Here is a 20,000-nt window from a genome sequence, read left to right as displayed (position 1 = left end):
TTTGGCGATGGTGGATTGGTTAATTTAAGGTAAAGTTTTGATGGATAGGCATCACTATTATAATGTTCAAAGTCACTGATTTTTATTAGTTTACTGTAATCCAAATATTGAAGGTACGGTATCGTATTTGAGAGCAAAACAAAATGGCAGCGCCCATGACGTGGATACAAACAGAATAAACACCGCTAGTTTTGACATTCATCAATTATCACTCTTCAACAAACATGGTTGTTAACAGTTTAATTTATCTTTAATTCTAAGGGCCTGTATTATGTCATTAAAACAAATGGTTTTATCAATAGCATTTCAATTTATGATTTATTTATTTTTACTTAATGCCTTTAATGGATTTTATGCTGAAATATAATGAAATTCACGGCAGATCATTATTTCTTCATAGGTTAATTTCTGTTACTGCTACATTTAATGCTAAAGCAAAACAAATGAAACAATTTGTCCTGGGAATAATATTTGTAGAGCGACTGGAATCCGTCTCTGTGGCACAGTGGTTAAGGCACCCGCCTACGGAGCGGGAGGTCGCGGGTTCGATCCCTGACCACGTCATACCGAAAGACGTTAAAAGTTGGTACACGTAGCTCCCTTGCCTGGCGCTTGGCATTTAAAGGGTAGTGCTTGGAAAAATGGTGTACTCAGTACTGGTTTAACCCAGGAAAGTTGTACCCCATGTATCAGTGCTTTACACCGAGCATGTAAAAGAACCAAAGGGTCTCTTCGGAAAAGAGCTAGGGTATCGCACCCAGACTTCCTTGTATCCCACCACTGTCTCTTCTGCGTGCTGTCCCGTCAGCTAAAACAAAGGACCCCGTTGGAAATAAGTGCTTGCACTTTCACGGGTTATCCTTGACAGCAAGGTCTAAAAGAAATACATACATACGTATCACCTGTAAACTTGTTAATTTGGCCTGTATTCCAGCTTGGAAATTGATTCAAAAGTGCACTTTTACCTGTATTGGTGTGTTACCAGTATTGTATATGTGTTACATGTAAACATCTGAGTTCTATTTGTTAAATATACATTCAATAATTGAAAATACTGCTTATTCCTACCGAAGAGTTAAGCAACATTTACCTACTGGAAACCATTTGAAAAAGTGTAAAGCTACCTCTTAGTTATTGTAGCAATGTCATATTTATACTATTACACCAGAGTCTTGCCAGGAAGTCGAGTCTAATGAAAAACAGTGAACCTCATCAATGGCAAAAGTTATAATTTTGTCTGAATAACTATTTTGAAGTTAGCAATCATAAAACCACTTAATAATAGTGTCACTGCAACTATGCAATTTAAACTGATACGACACCCCTGTAAGCTATAAAGTGTGTATTGAATATCGATGACACTTTTGCTTTGAATTGATAACAACATATTTCAACCTGGAAGTTGAATTAGAATCACTGTAGAAAGATTTGTCCCAGAACTGGTAATCTGGATTGAAAATTTGAATTTGGTTTATTGAGATTTCAAGACTTTGATGCAACTTTCTTTCAATGAATCTATACTTTCTTCCTTAATTCTGCCTTGTATGCTTTTTAATTTATTAATAAAGCAAGGGCTTATTACTATACTGTTATTATGCTTTCAATTTCTGTATTGAGGTACAACTGTCTTAAATTTGATCCACATAATGTTGTTTAATTGTGCTCTTTAAAATCTGTATCATCATCTCTGTAGGACTACACCAAGTTTCTAGATGATGAGTTCAATGTCAAGGATTGGGTGAACAATGCATTTTCCTCTAACAAAGAACAGGGTGCCTCGAAAGATGTAAGTTTATTGATTTTATTTTTGAATACTCAAGTCTTATACTTTTAAGTTCATTGTTTGGACAACCTCTAAATTAATGTACTCAACCATGGTTTATACTGTAGTCACTTTTTTCTGAAATACTTGTATATTGGAAATTTATATTAACAGAAGTTTGTTGTAACAATTATGTTGTCAGATTAATTGGTAATGTTTATTTATTTTGCACATGTTATTCACTATACTACCTGTAGCATTAAAATTATGTTAGATTTTTTATATATATTTTCAGCAATATGCTACGACATTGGTCATGAAGTTGCAAATGTTTATACAGGTATTGTTTTATATTGTGTTGATGAACTGAAAATACAAAGCTTTTCTGGAATATAAGCATCTCTCTTTTTGAAACTATAGCAGGAGAGTTGTTTGTGGGGGCGGATCCAGGATTCGACGTTAGAGGGGCATAACTAAGGGATGTAACCTTTTTACTTGCGCCCCCACCAGAATATTTTTTTTTGCACTGAAAGTGTTGGCAGGAGGCTTTGATGGTACTCCCCTGAAAAGAGTTTAACAATCTTTAATCAGAAATGGTGCATATTCGGCACATGTTATAACTTTTTCTCCTATATTGCAATTAAAAGAAAACTTGGAAAATTTAAGAGGGGGGGTGTGTGTGTACACGCACGAGGTGCATTTCCCCTGGATCCGCTAGTGTATACCATATTGGAGGGTGTCTTTTTTGTTTTCGTTCATTCATTTATTTGCTAACAGAACGGTAATCAGTTGGAAGAGAAACAAATTTTAATATATGTACGCTAATTATTTAAAGCTGTCCTGGACAATATGGTACAAAACAGTTACTACACCCAACTCATTTCATTGTTGAAATTATACATATTTCATGCTAAGCACTCATGTATGAATTCATTAACTCCTGTAGAGGGTGCGTTTACTCTTTACTTAATTGTATTATTGTAGGAGGTAAATAATGTCATAGAGGAGGCCAGCCAGCAGGCAATACAAAACCTTCCAAGGTGGGTAAACACTATAAAAACTTGTCAAATATGGCATAAGCAAAGTATCATATTGCATATCTAACTATAATTATTAGTGGATTTTTTTTTAATTTACCTTGTCTGTATCTCAAAAGTCAATAAAGTTATTTGAATGAGACTTAGTACACAGAAGCAATTCACATATTTACAGCAAGGCCTCTGGCCTTGATTATTATTGAGTTATGCCCCTTTTTTACTAAAAAACAGCAGCAGAAGAGCGCAGGCGTTTGCTCTGCGGTGCTCATGTTGTACAAAGAGCTGAACAAACTATTACGAGCATATTTTGGTAACTGTTCGGCAATTTTCCACATACATTTAAAAACACATATTTTGATAATTTATTATATGTGTTGATCTGTTCTGTTTATAATGCAGGGTGATGCGTGAAATAGAGGCAGTAAAGCAGGAAGCTGTCCTCCTTCAGGACCAGATGGTCACCATCAAACACGACATTGAGAAGGTACCCTCTATCATAATTATGTATGTAACAATGAGCTTGGTTGGTTAAAGAATACATTTATAAATAACACGGTGTCTGGACAACTGTCAGAATGATTGTCCTTTTGTTATGGGATTCCTTGAACTTCTTTATGGACTGTTCACAAGTCACCTATAAGATAACTGCTTTATTTGAATTTCTTGTCAACGGATATCATTAATTAAGGAATGAATTGCGGGGTTGATGTCATTATCGGGGTATGAACACAATTGGGCTGGTCAAAGTGTGTGGAGTCCGAAGGACTTCATTGTACTTTGACCAGCCCAATTGCATTCATATCCCCGATAATGACATCAAGCCCGCAATTCATTACTTATATTTACACCAATAGTTCATTATTTCATTCAATAATTGTTAAAAAAAAAATACATTATTTCATTTAAAACAAAAACTTTCAGTAACCCTTTCCTACCCATTCTGTAAATAGAACAACCCGACTGTAACCGGAAGCATTTTTTTCAAATGACGTCACAATATCGCGGGAAAAGATCAACCACTTGAAATTACTTTTAAACGTAAAATTCAAACAGTTATGGCAACTATACATTTAAAGTTAAAAAAATTAACACTTTCTAAAATGTTGATTTATATTTTACGGGAACTTCTGACACAATACAAACAATAACAAGATAAATATTTTCCATGTATATCGTTATGCAATGAATTGCGATCCGAACATATCCGAAAGGCAGTTCATTGAAGAAATGGAAGTTGAGGTGTAAATATTGAATCATGAAGCATACAATACTGCTAAAAAATGTTTTTGCTCCTGTTGAATTTACATATACTGATTCCCATTCTTCTTTCAGGTGGAGCATGACACAGCTCAGTCGATGCAGACATTGTTGAAGCTGGACTCGATTAAGTCTCGTATGACTCTGGCTGCTGATGCCCTCAAGGTCAGTTTTGTTGGTGAAAATGCCAAAACAGGGATTTAAAATAGAATGTGCAGCAGATGATTCATGCGATTTCAGGTCACTTATGTCAGAAGTAAATTGATCTGTATAGACCGAATTCCTTCGTTCACTTTTGTACAAATAAAATTAACTATAATTGTATATTCATTTATATGATTATATAAACTAGTTTATTACTTCAAGATTTTGGCTGTTCTGACTTATCGTTTCAAGTATTCAGGGGTAAGATATTTCACTCCATTTGTGCCTTCCAGGAGGCCGACAACTGGACAACACTGAGCGCGGACATAGAAGAGGTGTTCCAGTCAAAGGATATTCATGCAGTAAGACATTGTCAATTTGTCATATAGTTTAGGGTGAAATCACTGGTATTCTTGAATGTGCCATTTCAATGGCACCGTTTAAAAATTCCGAACCTTAAATTTTTTACTTTTTTAGGAGAATAAAAAAAGTGAAACTAATTTTAGAAACAATGCGTATTACATCAATATTCAAAATCTTAAACATTCTTAACATTACTTCTTTTGCATTTCGATGCAATTAAACTATCTTTGATAATTTGTGTTAGATTGTATATTGGTTTTTTTATGTTATTCATATGTATGTCAGGGTTTTTGTACACTGGCACACAACATAGTTCCAGAAGCTACCAAGCTATGGCTGTGTCTGAAAAAAAAAAAAAAATGCTGAACCTACAAAATCCTTTAAAATGTGCCTTGCTCTCAGTAGCAAAAGTAATATGACATATACAAGACAACCATACAAAAACCTACCTACGAATTTTGTTTGCTTGTTTGTCATTTAAAAAACATTTGTTTTAATATATTCATTTGTATAACAGAAATAATGGAATGCAAATCCCAGCCCACATAAAAACAATCATCAATAAATTAATCATAGCCTACTTCCTATACTTACTAAGCCTTAGTTCTTCTGTTATAACTAAGTTTATATGTATTCTTTTAATTGGTAAACAAGATGGTGTGGATCTATGGCCAAAAATAACCACCACATATATGTAAAAAAATGCCGTAACTGCTACACAAGCATCATCTCCCAGTCCAATGAGTGTTCAGTATTTTGTCACATGATCTCTTTGTTCATTTGCCATATTTGGATAGTATGTCCAGTATTTTCAGTAAAGGATAAAAATTGAAATAAAAATGCCTGATTTAAGAAAAAACTAAACCAAAGAAATTGTAGGTTTCGGCATATTTAATCGGTGCCATTCATTTACTGACCAAAGACATGCCAATCATTTTCTAGTGCTTTGCCTATTTTTGCAATCACGATCATCTTATACTGCTTTGCACTTCTGCAGATCCTTAGTGTCTTGTTTCACCATGTTGATATGTATCTATTTTTTACAAGTACTCGTATGGCATGTGATTTCGGTTATGATTTATAAGGAGTAGGGATTTGTATGCAGCTGATTAAGTATAATTTAACAACGCTATTTAAAATACATGTTTATTTGTGTACATGTGTCTTTCAGATTATGTTTTCATCTCGTATTTTGTTTTCAGATTACTGCAAAGTTAACAGGAATGCAACAAAGCTTGGTAGGTTAACATGTTTAAATTAATGAATGTACATGTAGGTGATGAAATAGTCATCTTTTATGAATGCGATATGCAATGAAGAATTTTTTATGGGATTTTTTACAGGTTGTTTATGTTTTTGACATGGTTTAAAGGGACTTGTTCACATGTTATAGGGTCAGGCGTTGAACAATTTTTTTGTGTCAATTGTAAACAAAATGCTTGTAGCAATGATAAAACATCAAAACAAATTCTAAATACATCTATAATGTTTAAAAGATATTTTAATTTGTGACAGAAAATGCTCTATTTTGCAGAAAGCATTAGTAATGCTATTGAAAATTGAATTATTTAATCGTTGATTTACCAAAGTATGTTCAAATAAGTATCTACCAGTTGCTATTGGCTTTTTGTTCAGAAAAGTAAGTCAAATAACTCAATATTAACAAAGTTTACAAAAAAATTGCCAACATTACCGTATTATATCATGTATAGGACGCTAGCATAGATAGGACGCAGGCAAAAAAATAGTTGAAAAAACGGGTAAAAACCCTTAATATATAAGATAGGACGCAGCGAAAAAATGTCAAAATCGGAGCCGAAAAATTGAGGTTGGTAAAGTATTTATAACATATATTGAAGTAAAAAAAATGTATATAAGGCATATTTCGATAACTGTCTTGTGTATTTCGATAATTATCGTCGTATTTCGGTAATTTAGTGTACACAACAATGATATAAGTCTTGACATTTTGAGAACATTCACGCATATTATAAGACTTATACAAATGCTGTAATAGTCCTGAAACGCCTTCTGACTGACAGTCAACCGTTGCAATAGTTCCACATGCCTTTTGAATGACAGTCAACCGTTGCAATAGTTCCGACATGCGTTCTGAATGACAGTCAACCGTTGCAACCGTTGCAAAACTGTGTATTGTCAAAACTGATGATTGTTTTGATAAGGCTTGTCGCTGCGCGGATTAAAGCATGTCAGGCATAATTAATGCGTGTCGGTAATTATCCTTGCCAGCGGAAGGCACGACGGGTAAAGTGCGAACAAACAACCATACGGTATTAACATCTCAATAGTTCGTTCTATGGATGTTTTTCTAATGACAGACAGCGGGTGTTTTTCACACCTTCGCGCATTTGAAAAAGATTTGATAGTGACAATAATGCTACTTTGCGTTATGCACATTCTTTTATTATTTTTTAAAAACAGTAAGATACAACAAAATGTTTTGTAAAATATCGAAACATTAAAATCATGAACAACGATTAATTGATATTTACCTCCTTTCCCGATTTTCCGTTGCCGTTATAACTCAAACCAGTTAAAGTGCTGACTCACATCGAGTTTTTGTGAGTAGCGTCCCTTTTGTAAAAAAGTAAACACTCATGTTTGTTTTCAATTTATTTCTCAATAAATCATTTTAAAGTAAACATTTCTGCGTGTGTTAACTTGCGTGATTTTACCTATGTCAGTTGTTCTCTTCGGTGACGCAGTACAGATACTTACTTTTACCGCGTTCTTCCCCGGTCCGATATTTTCGACCTGAAATGGACTTGGAAAAAAACAGATGCAATTCTAATAGCATAGAAAGGACGCAGGCCCTTTTTAAGACAAGAATTGGAGGTAAAAAAGTGCGTCCTATGCATGATATAATACGGTAAATCTGGGAGAGAGGTTGTTTAATATATAAGGACTTATTGTTCAGAACTTTGTTTAAGGTAACAACTACATTAACTTCTAAATGTGAACTACCGGTATTTGATAAAATTTTCAAGTGTTTTAATATAAAGCCAGTGCAGGTAAAAGACGAGTCTCAAATCTTGTATAGATACTGCAGATCACAAGTGTATCCATTAAACCTCCAGAGCTTTAACGATTCGAAAGTTAACACCATTTAAGTTAACAACATTTTAAACTTCAAAAAAGTTCTGAACAATAAGCCCATTGTGTTTTCATGCTACCTAAAGAGATAGCTAATACACCTTCTGTCTGTACAATAGTACACTATTTTATAGGAAGGTTTGTTGTTTCATTCAAACTAAGCACTTTTGAATTAAAATTTAAGAAATGCTGTGATTGCTTGGCCTTGTTCCCTGTAACAACACTGCTGATAGTCTATTACACCTGTCATATATTTCCCTCCTAGTTGATGCTTGTAGACACACCAGACTATGGGGACCGCTGTGCCCATCTGGAGAAACTCCGTAACCGTCTTGAAGCCATGCTCAGTCCACAACTCATGGCCGCATTCAACTCACAGTCTATTGGTGAGTACAAACATGTACATGACTTCACGTACATAGATGACATATTTACCACTATGTGACCAATATACCATAAAAGGTCCATGAAAATTGTATTACACTTTTTCAACTTAAGTAAGGTAATGAATGTACTTTTAAAAATGCAAAGTCACGAATGTAAATTATAGATACATTTCACTTGAATTTTTGCATTAACTTGATATATTCTTGATATATTTCCATATTTCCAAGTGCTACACAAATGCCATGTGCTTTCAGATTAAGTTAAGTTGTCCTAGTTTAGTAGTGCTGTTCATTAAAAGTTTAATAAAAAAATACTTTTATTTCAGAGTCTGCCCAGATGTTCACAGAGATATTCAAGTCTATAGACCGGCTTCCACAGCTCTATAATTTCTACAACCTAAGTCACAAGGTATGGACTCATTTTACAAGCTAAAAAGAAGATGAAAAGTTTATGTGCATTTGTTTGAAAAAAAGTTGGATGTTTCTGTCTAAATGCCTTCATTTCCTATATTTTCCATGACATCATGTAGTCTAAGAATGTTTTATTATGAAACTAGTTTCGGGGAACAAATCGACTTATTTTTTTCTGACCCCTGCACTGTCTGCATGTAACAGGGTCAGCTAGTTGACCAGTGGAAAGGGATAGTTCAGGACCAAAGTGGGGAGACCCTGGTTGAGTGGCTTAACCAGCTGTATGACCACCTTCTGTCTACATTCCATTCACAGGTATGCAGCTGATATTCAGACTGGTTGTTTGATGATGGTAAATGCATTGTTTCTGATTACCTAAAAGATTCTCACAAAGTTACCTATTTATTGTGACCTTAGCTGAAGGTGATACTCATATTTATAATCAACAATACATCTTCTGGTATTTGTTTAACACAGTTCCAGGTAAGATTAGCAGTTGTTACAAGATGACGAAAATAATTTCTTTTTAAAAATATATATATATAGTCCACTGTGATGTGTGTAGTAAGTTTTCAAAATATACCCTGAGCTTGAAGTCAATTGAGCATTCTTATTATGCCCCCCTTCGAAGAAGAGGGGTATATTGCTTTGCACAGGCATGTCGGTATGTCGGTCGGTCGGTCGGTCCGTCGGTCCGTCGGTAGACCAAAGCTTGTCCGAGTGATTACTCAATAATCCCTGGACGTATGGTCATCAAACTTCACATGAAGGTTGGGGCTGACCAGTAGATGACCCCTATTGATTTTGGGGGTCATCGGGTCAAAGGTCAAGGTCACAGTGACCTTTAATGGTAAAATAATTTTAAAGCTTGTCCGAGTGATAACTCAACAATGCCTGCACCCATGGCCCTCAAACTTGACATGGAGGTTGGGCCTGACCAGTAGTTGACCCCTATTGTTTTTGGGGGTCATCAGGCCAAAGGTCAAGGTCACAGTGACCTTGAATGGTAAAAGGTTGTCCGAGTGATAACGTGACAATGCTTGCACCCATGGCCCTCAAACTTGACTTGGAGGTTGGGCCTGACCAGTAGATGACCCCTATTGTATTTTGGGCTCAATGGGTCAAAGGTCAAGGTCACAGTGACCTTTAATGGTAAAAGGTTGTTCATGTGATAACTCAACAATGCCTGCACCCATGGCCCTCAAACTTGACTTGGAGGTTGGGCCTGACCAGTAGATGACCCCTATTGTTTTTGGGGGTCATTGGGCCAAAATTCAAGGTCACAGTGACCTTTAATGGTAAAAGGTTGTCCGATTGATAACTCAACAATGCCTGCACCCATGGCCCTCAAATTTGACTTGGAGAATTGGCCTGACCAGGAGATGACCCCTATGGTTTTTGGGGTTCATCTGGCCAAAGGTTGTCCGAGTGATAACTCAACAATGCCTGCACCCATGGCCCTCAAACTTGATTTGGAGATTGAGCCTGGCCAGAAGATTGTCCCTATTAATTTTAGGGGTCATTGGGCCAAAGGTCAAGGTCACAGTGACCTTGAATGATAAAAGGTTGTCCAAGTGATAACTCAACAATGCCTGCACCCATGGCCCTCAAACTTGACATGGAGGTTGGGCCTGACCAGTAGATGACCCCTATTGATTTTAGGGGTCAAAGGTCAAGGTCACAGTGACCTTGAAAGCAAACTCGACAATTCTTGGACCTATGGTCATCAAACTTGACATGAAGGTTTGGCCTGCCCAGTAGATGACCCCTATCGACTTTGGGGGTCATGAGGCCAAGGTCAATGTCACAGTAACCTTTAACGCAAAAAAGTTAACAAATCTTCCCCCACTGATTTCTCAACAATGCCTGAACCTAAGGTCATTAAACTTGACATGGATGTTAAGTCTGACCAGTAGATCACCCTTATTGATTTTAGGATTCATGGAGCCAAAGGTCAAGGTCACAGTGATTTTGAATGGTAAAAGGTTGTCAGAGTGATAACTCAACAATGCCTGAACCCATGGCCTTCAAACTTGACTTGGAGTTGCATCTGACTTGTAGATGACCCCTTATGATTTAAGGGGTCATCCGGTCAAAGGTCAAGGTCACAGTGACCTTGAACCAAAAAAACTTGTCTTGTGATAACTTGACAATGCCTGCACCCATGGCCCTCAAACTTGACATTTAGGTTTCTGGTGACCAGCTGATGACTCTGGATTTTGAGTTCATAGACTCAAAGGTCATGACGGTCATAACACACTTTATCCTCACACTTTAATGGTCATAATCTTAAAACAGCAACAAATCAGCTGTCATTTCGGTCCATGCATATTTCATTCAATTGTCCATTTAAGCCTGACAACATGGCGCTCAGGGGGGGGGGCATAATGTTTGACAAACATCTCTTGTTATACTTGTAAACATTTCCTTCTTCAGATGAAATGGTGTGGTCAAATATTCCCTGCCCCCTTGCCGGTAGTGTGTCAGCTTATCACAGACACCCTGGGGTCCCTCGACCCATCCTTGGGCGACTGCTTTACCGGTTTCCTGCAGGATAAACAAGAACCACTTCTTGCACTCATTGAACTTAAACAGGTAGGTGAAGAAGCAGGTTCTGGCTGGTCACTGTGATGTTCTGTATAAGATAACTCACTAACTGTATTAATTGTATAGCTTAACTGTTTCAGCCAGGATTTAAAAGGGACAGGGTATTGCAGAAAAGAGAAAGAAAAAATTGTTTGCAGTTGTGTTACAACACAGTAATATTAGGTCTCAACTACCTATTATATAATTTATTATAAATTTATAATCATTTTAACAGTTTCAATGAAAACAAAAGTAATACTTGCCAGTCTATGAAGGCAGACAGGTGCCCATAAGGGCAGAAGGGTGCTTCCAAAAAATGACACACTATTATTATTAGCTTTAATAGCTTTTTTTCCAAAAACAATGTGTGGCATGCAAAAACTTTAACATTGGCCATTACAAAAAAAACAGCAATATACATGTAAATCATACAAAACTTGATACAAATGTTGGCCGAGATAATATGCACATGAATAGCAAGGCTCTTAATTTAAATTTTTTTTTTTATAAAGTTATGCCCCTGGTTCAACCAAAAAAACAAGAACAGACGAGTGTTGGCTGTCACTCTGCGGCGTTCTTGTCATATTTTTCTGATATGAATGTTTGAGAAATGCAGCTTAACTTCTTAACCATATTAATACCGTATCTCTGTTTGATGCTCTTTCTCATGTGAAAAGATAGTTTGTAATTTGCTGTAGCATCCTTCATTTTTAGATATCGGAAAGATTCGCCAAAAGCATTGAGAAAGCTGCAGAATCTCACATGAAAGGTATGTGAAAACATTGATCAGGCTGTAAAAAACGTTTGTCCGTTTTTAAAGTTCAAATATGCATTGTTGAACACTTTTGTTTTATCACTATTGTCATTCATGTATCTATAGGTCTTGCAGTAGCATAAAGATGGCACTGAATGTCAAAATGAATATTGAGTCTGTATATAATGCTTCCCAAACTATTGTTTGAACATGTATATCTGAGACCTTGTCTAATGATTAAAGTCATACCATTCATCTTTACATCATTCAAAGTTAGATAAGTTTAGACATGAGGACCAGGAAGTTATAAAATGACAATCCAGTTACATATGGATATATTGAGTACAGTTGTGAAGTCTGTTATTGAAGTTTGATATGTAAATTTGTTCATTGCCATCTTGTTTTTCTATAATCCAGGTTGTAAGAGTTTGTGAACAGTTGGTACCTGCTGGTGATATATGGCCCATACAAGCCCTGTGTGCTATAGTATCTGTCTGGTTGTATTTCAGAGGAGAGTTTAGAGTGTGTGCGTGCAGTAGAGTGCTTGCTGATAATGATATATGCCCCGTACACGCCCTCTCTGCTTCACTACCGCCAATACGAGGAGGCTTCTCTGGCCAGACAGCTCAACAACATCCAACTGGTAAGGCCTTGTTTTTATAGCCCAAGGTTTAGACTCTTCTTGGCTTATAATGCTATCTGGGAGTTGAAGAAATCCATAGCAAAACTCAACAGCCTCAGGTCTGAAATTGAAACACCTTTCTAATTAAAAATATTGATAATTTTAACTTTTTAAAACTGTTTTATGCTTAAGACCAATACTAATCTTCTAAAATGCTAGTTTTTAATAACTGCTAAATCTGTGCCTCATAGTTTTCAAAGTTTCAACTACAGTCGAAACACATTGACTCAATATCCTAGGAACTGGCCAAATTAGTTTGAGCCTCGCAAATATTGAGCCAAGTGGAAATGCTTACAAAGTGTAAAATCAGTCCTTAATATCTCATTCGAATCATTTTGAAAATTGAGTCAAGTGATATCCAGCCAACAAGTTTTGGCTGTACATATCAAAATCCTCCATTTTGTTTCATACTGTTATCATGAAGGTTTTCAAAGTGCAGTTAGCAATGACTCTGTATTGCCAAAAAATAATAACAGAACAGGACAATAACTGGAAGCCATGACTATGTATTTTATTGTATCAGTCTGTGAATTAATTGTGTTTTACATGTTATTTGTACATGCACATTTTCTTATGAATATGGCCTTTAGCTTAATAATATTATTTTTGCCATGATGGAGTCATAAATTTTAAGTTTTAACCATGCCACTTACTTTTTTATCATAATGAAATCACTGTAAATTTTATGATGAAGCTGAGCATTATTATGCAGTCTGGTTATGCAACAGTTTTGTTATCTTTGATTGGAAAAATAGTACAATACAAACTTAAACCAAGTAATTTTCCCAACAGGATCATAGTGAGGTATTTGAGACTGTCCAGCTGCTGGGTCAGTCCGTGTCCCGCCTCATCTCTGCCGCCAATCAGGCCACTGACCGCTGTGTACGCCTCACCAATGGGACATGCTTCGTGTCCCTGCTCCAGGCACTCAAGGTTAGAGAGATGTGATCGTGTAATACCAGAGTAATTTTGATCTGTACATTTATTAATAGACTTGGTATTTTTTCTCAAAAGATGATATGTCTGTTTTTTGCCATCAAAGTTCTTTGAAGAATATGTTTAAAGCATGTTGGTATAGTGTTTTTTACGACTTTTGATGTATTTTCTATATATCTTTTGCCAGACATACTTCACAAACTACTGTAAGGAGTTTCGAAGAGTGCTGGTGAACATCAAGGAAAAATGTAAAACCAGTCACGAAGATCCTGACTCAGAAGACTGGTCGCACTTCCAGCACTCTCTCCGGGTCATCCAGATGCTTGGTGACCTCATCATGCACATTGAGGAGTTTGACAGCAAAGTGATTAGCGCTATCACGGACTCTATAGGCCACCTGCACACATCCAGCATATCGAGGGAAGGGGCAGGTCACTTGTTCACTACAAAGAAGTCAGAGTTGCATGCCTTGGCATCACTGTTCCTTTGCAACAATGATGATGTGGAGGCTTTGGTAGTGCTCGTCACATCTCTACAGGAAGGTGGGTAGAGGAAGATGGTATTGAAATCATTCTATTATAGGAAGAAAAAATACTTTGCAAGACATATAGCACAAAATAAATATATATTGCTAGTGCTTAATAAATTTAAGGAGCTATTTGATGTTTTAGAATTTTGTTTTAGAAAAGATGACAGACAACTTTACAAATAAAAAATCCAGATTCTGGCAGATTTCAGGTAATTTAAAAAAATAGCATCATCAACACTCATGCCAGTAAGATGTTCTGTATAGTGCTTACTGCTGTGCAAGATACATGTATACTGCTCCTGAACTGATAACAGCATACATGTCAAGTCCCATGCTTGAAGTGTTTGCAGTGTGAGCCTCACACCTTTCTGCCTCAATTCACACTCACATGCTTTACTCTTGAAATCTCACACTCTTAAACCTTACAATACTAGTTTTATATACCATATTTTGAGATAGATTCAATTAGCTATTTCTAAAAGTTAAGGTATTCTTTTGTAGTAATGAAAAAGTCTAGTCAATTAAACAAGTATTTCATTTGCTTCTTGATACGATGATTTCTGCGTGGGTAACCAGTGTAGGGTGTCTTTTTACCTTTTTCTGGCTTATGCAGATAACATGACTTCTGTGTTTTGCATTTTAGTATATTTTGCACTGTAGTTAAAATACAAGCGAAGTTTCCATAGGCATAGCTACTACACCAACTTTTAAGTCTTATATTGTTTTAACTGAAAAAAACAGGTATAAACTAAAATTGTTTCGTATTTTTTACCAATTTGACTAATTTAACATATCTTTACACATTAAACTTTACGTTTTTTCAGTGGTCTCTCATTGTGTATTATTGTATAATCAACACGTCATTGAATATTGTCATGTCTTTACATTGATTTTAGCAATTTACTAACAGTTGCCTCATTACCATTTGAACGGAGTCATACAGAAATGGGTCTTTTGTAAATATGACGTACGTTGGGAATACAACATTATAGTTTGCTATGACTGGGAACAGAATGGTGGAACCTATAAAGTGATTTATTTAAAAGATCTTAGAAGATACTTCTAAGGTCATTAACTGTTCTTTTTATGTAGAAAAAGAGCTGACATGCTGCTTACTGCTGACAATTGCAAAACTTTACGATAAGCCCCATTTTTGTATGTTGCGGTTCAATCATGTTGTCTGATTAGTGCACTCGCTTCTCACCGAGGCGACCAGGTTCGATTCCCTGCCTGGGCATTTGTGAGTTTAGTTTGTGGTCAACAAGCTGTACTAGTGGGTTTCCTCCAGGTGCTCTGGTTTACTCCACAGCAGAAAACTCACGCTCTTGCGTAACATCATGCTAAGATTAAAATAATTTCATCTTTTGTGGTGATTTATGTACCACTGTTAAAATATCAATATTTCATTATTATGTATTATTAGTATGTGAACATTTTCTGGTAAAAAACCCCTGTGTTTCACAAAATAAATCCAAATTCATGTTTGCATGTCAACACTTATCTCATTGTAATCTGAGCTTTTCATGCTGAAAATTCACCAAACTTTGCCGCCAGTCCCAAAACCAACCTTCCAAACCTGTATCACTTCAAATTAAATACGCTTAGGCAGCCCCATATCATATTCTTTCATATTATCAATAAGTAGCGAGTGAAATTGGACACAGGCAATAATCAATTATTGAAAAGAATTGGAAATGCTTATTTGGTAAACCACCTTTTTCCTAATTAAAACTAATGTTTAAATAGAAAGAAATGTTTAAAAAGCTTGCACAATAGTTATTTAAATCTTTTTCTGGCACGCCAAGGATATGAATTGTCTGCAGATTCGCAAATTTCCATGGATAAATCATCTCCAGGGACCAAAAAAACACAATTATTATTTATTTGTAACGGTTGTTAGTATTGACTCTCGAGTTTGCCAGTATGTTTCAAACCTAAATAGTTTCAGCCCTTCACCCGCCAGGTCAATCACCTCCCTGTAGTCGTGTCATAACTATGTTTTGGTTTAGTAAATTTTTATTTTTAAAATTTCCATTTAGAGAGCAATTAGATAGATTTTGATGAAAAAGAATACTTGGTTTTATGAGCAGAAATCAAACATTGTAAGTAGTAATAGATTGCATGCAATCAATTTTTTTTTGTCAATTCATTATTTGATACATGTCACTATCATTACCTCAGGAGAGACACCAGCTGTGTTGGTGGACACACAGACGGACATGCACAAGCTGAGTGAGGAGGTGCACACATTTGCTTTTGAGGTCGTGTTTGGCCAACTGAAGGGCTACCTCACAAATCTCGCCAACATGGAGGTAAACAGGAGGAGTTATGTACAACAGGGAGTTAAACAGGGGGCTTGGTAAATGAAATTGTTATGTACAACATGGAGGTAAACAGAAGGAGTTCTGTACAACAGGGAGTTAAACAGGGGGCTTGGTAAATGAAATTTTTATGTATAACATGGAGGTAAACAGGCTTCTTGGTTTATACACAAGTTACGTACAACATAATGTTATATTTGATAGAATGAAATGGGTAGTTAAACACTTAAGGTTAGCCTGGTTTCTCATAATACATTTGGACATCTTGAAATAATAAGTGTAACAGAAATACACCTGTTTAATTGAAGTGATAAGTTATAATCAAAATATGTTTGTTTATTTATCCCAAAACTTTGATATAACAGCCAAGTTTGATATAAGCTACCATGTGTGTTACAGATCTGGCAGTCACGGAGCGCTGGTGGAGCCCTTACCTCAGACCTGCCAACCTTCAGTCTCTCCCCACAGGAATACATCACCAAGGTCAGTCTTAATTGACATAATTAATTTGGTAACATGAAAGCATATTCAATTGTTTCTTTAAAATTTCCTAATAGACAAAGCGAGTAGTATTCTTTGAGAAGTGCTTATAATTTAAACTTTAGTAAACGTTTTATACCAGTACGGATAAAGTGAAAATTTCCCAACCCCTCTTTCACTGGAGTATATGGCATATATGCAGTACAAACTCACTGTTGACGTCATTGAATATGAGCTGCATGAACTTTGAGGTAACAATCTCCTGTCTTTGTACAAATATTTATTTAATTTTTAACAATCCCACTATTGTTTCGTATTCGTGCACAGATCGGCCAGTTCCTGTTGACACTGCCCCAACACCTGGAACCATTCACCCTGGAGGACAACCCAGCCGTCCTGGTGGCCCTCAAGTATGGCAAGCTGCCCTATACTGATGAGACAGGTATGGGTAGAAGACTTTTCGCCAGAGACAGGTACAGATAGTAGACTTAACTGATGGGACAGGTATGGGTAGAAGACTTTTCGCCAGAGACAGGTACAGATAGCAGACTTAACTGATGGGACAGGTATGGGTAGTAGACTTTTCTCAAGAGACAGCACAGATAGTAGATTTAACTAATGGGACAGGTATGGGTAGTAGACTTTTCTCAAGAGACAGTACAGAAAGTAGATTTAACTGATGAGACAGGTTTGGATAGCAGACTTAACTGATGGGACAGGTTTGGATAGCAGACTTAACTGATGGGACAGGTTTGGTTAGAAGACTGAACTGCTGAGACATGTACGGATAGAAGACTTTACGGATGAGAAACGTACGGATAGCAGCTTAAGTGATTGGATAGGTGTGAATAGTACACTTACCTATGGGACAAGAATGGATAGCAGACTTATCTGATTGGACAAGTACGGATAATTGACTTCCCTGATTGGACAGGTATATATTCTATAAATAGACGTTACTGATATGACTGTTATGGATAGGCAGCAAACTTTACTAATAAGACAAGTATTGGTAGTAGACCACTGATGTGACATTTATGGATAGCAGACTTAACTTATTGGACAGGTTTGAATGGCAGACTTCACTGATGGGACAGTAATGGATAGCAGCCTTTATACATGAGACAGGTTTGGACAATTGACTTTACTGGTTGGACAGGTATAGATAGCAGGGCAATCCATCTTGAAGGAATAACACAGGATCTGTCTGGCTTTCTGAGATTTATGTATACATATCTTTGTTATATCAGCATTATAACAATGTTTGTATGGTGATTTGCCCTTTTGAGCATGAAACAAAACCAGTCGTCAAATAAAAAAAGATAAACTCATATTATGTCGTTGTTGTTTTTTTCTTTTAACAGGCTCAGCTTCACCATTTGAAATATTTATATGAAACTAGTTTGTGTCCTATGAAAGTTTTGCCATTACACATTACCTTTCTCATGTCAGCATTGCCTGAGCACATAGCGGACCTATGGTTGGAGTCGGTGGCACGTGGCACAATGCATGTGCTTTGTGAGGAAGTTCTCAGGATCCAAGAGCTCACACCTCATGGAACCAAACAGCTCAACACTGATATAGGTACCCACCGGCTGGCTTCATATATTTTGGAATAATTGTGATATTTATTTATATTCTTTGATTTTATAATAATTAACATCATTATGTTAAACATAAAGTATCTTAGGCTGATTTCATGCCTTCTTTCCTTAGTGGTACCATACTGATATTCTGGCTAATTATTGGTTTGTTCTTGAGGGCTATTCCATTTAAACATATAACCCTTGGGAGGGGGGGGGGGAAGCACCCTTAAATTATACCATCCCTCTACAGAAGCAAATTTACCCTTTTGGTGTCCAAATTAGCAAAAAAAGACACCCACCCATGTACTAAGAAAATAATTGCCTTCCCCACCCCGTGGGTTGTGTTTTATTGGATTAGCCCTGACACACTTTGTAATAATCTTTGCAATGACTTTCTTAACTAAACTTCCAAAACTAAACATTAAGTCCTCATTCTTGTTGAAGGATACATCCAATTGTTATTTCACCAACTTAATTATAATAATTATGCTTAAATGAGAAGTAATTAACAGTCTAATTATGAATTCTTCATCACGGTATTTGCAGACTACCTGTGTAATGTGCTGGAGGACCTAGGAATTGTTGCCACGGAGATGCTGCGACACATGCAGCAGTTGCTTCGGGCAACACCAGACACATTCCACGACCTCGCAGACAACATGCCCCAACGCCTTGCTCACGCAATCAGCAACATGAGACATATTGATATCTGATTTACACCACATATTGGTGTTGTAAGAAGAGTGCATATATATTGCGGGTTGTAACATACAAACAGACTGTGAGACTGGGCAAGACATGGTTCACTTGCATCAGTAATGCTGATTCACAATGTAGCGATGTTGAAAGCGTGTTCCTCATGCAAGAAGCTGAATAGGCCGCTGTTGTCCTGTGATATGTTCATGGAAAAGTTGAGGACTGTCACACTTCCTTCATGTACATCATGAAAGGTGTGCTTACCAAGGCAATGCATTTTGTCTACTAGTAATTGGGTTTTTTATATTATGTTATGAGTTGTAATAACTCTGGTGACAATGCCTGTATATCAGTGATAGGCTGCGCATGTAGCTCCAAGCAAATCTGTAATGTGTGAGATGATGAGATATGTACAGGTACATTAAAAACCTATGTAAAAGATCAATCAACCATGGTGGACTACCCAAGTTCAAGTGGCTCAAACAACTTTTTTTGGTATTTCTGCCTGCTTTACATGTGCATCAGTAAAATGAATTTTGTTCATTGGTGTGTACTCATTGTACAGTTTGGGGATATCTGGATGTATTTGTTATTTATTGATTAATGTTACATAAATGAAAATAAAATATACTGGTACATGTTTTGGCTCATTGTTAAGTACATATACTGTATACATATGTGTTTAGTATATTGTTTTAAACATAAATTCCTAATCTTCCTAATCATAAAGAAATTTCTCTCTTCAATTTGAAATTTTAAAATAATATTTTTTAGCTTTTTCCCTTAAATGCTTGAGAAATGTTAAGGAATTGTCTGATAGGGTATGTAAATCCAAAATTGTGAATGCATTAGTTTTCTTATGCCCTCAAAATGGCTGGGTTTTCTACCCAGGAAACGGACTCAAGGGCGATTCATATCAGCTTATTCTGTCTTCACAGTTAAGCTCAAATAAATTA

The 20,000-nt window shown here is 36.3% G+C and overlaps 1 protein-coding gene across 2 annotated transcripts; it reads left to right on the top strand.

Moving 5' to 3' along the window:
• Positions 1 to 101: 101 nt before the first annotated feature.
• On the top strand, positions 102 to 19,682 carry LOC128242859 (conserved oligomeric Golgi complex subunit 7-like). 2 transcript variants are annotated; one of them, XM_052960243.1, is made up of 22 exons: positions 102 to 227; positions 1,694 to 1,786; positions 2,058 to 2,102; positions 2,747 to 2,802; positions 3,199 to 3,283; positions 4,132 to 4,221; positions 4,494 to 4,562; positions 5,766 to 5,801; positions 7,943 to 8,063; positions 8,390 to 8,472; positions 8,679 to 8,789; positions 10,911 to 11,069; positions 11,775 to 11,829; positions 12,324 to 12,457; positions 13,289 to 13,429; positions 13,620 to 13,974; positions 14,117 to 14,170; positions 16,143 to 16,273; positions 16,682 to 16,765; positions 17,090 to 17,204; positions 18,215 to 18,346; positions 18,895 to 19,682. In XM_052960243.1, exons 1-22 carry the CDS (start codon positions 225 to 227, stop codon positions 19,059 to 19,061), a joined length of 2,319 nt encoding a protein of 772 aa, XP_052816203.1. In that variant the 5' UTR covers positions 102 to 224; the 3' UTR covers positions 19,062 to 19,682. The 2 variants fall into 2 exon arrangements, with proteins under 2 accessions (XP_052816203.1, XP_052816204.1); XM_052960244.1 differs by lacking the exon at positions 14,117 to 14,170.
• Positions 19,683 to 20,000: the final 318 nt, after the last annotated feature.

The sequence above is a fragment of the Mya arenaria genome, chromosome 8 (assembly GCF_026914265.1).
Source record: "Mya arenaria isolate MELC-2E11 chromosome 8, ASM2691426v1".
Lineage (NCBI taxonomy): Eukaryota > Metazoa > Mollusca > Bivalvia > Myida > Myidae > Mya > Mya arenaria.
The sequence above is the reverse complement of the archived record's forward strand: the minus strand, read 5'-3'. Positions and strand labels throughout refer to the sequence as shown.

Coding starts and splice junctions, on each gene's coding strand:
- LOC128242859 (XM_052960243.1), top strand. Junction 12,458..13,288: donor AGCTCAACAACATCCAACTG/GTAAGGCCTTGT, acceptor TTTTCCCAACAG/GATCATAGTGAGGTATTTGA. Junction 17,205..18,214: donor GCCCTATACTGATGAGACAG/GTATGGGTAGAA, acceptor TTCTCATGTCAG/CATTGCCTGAGCACATAGCG.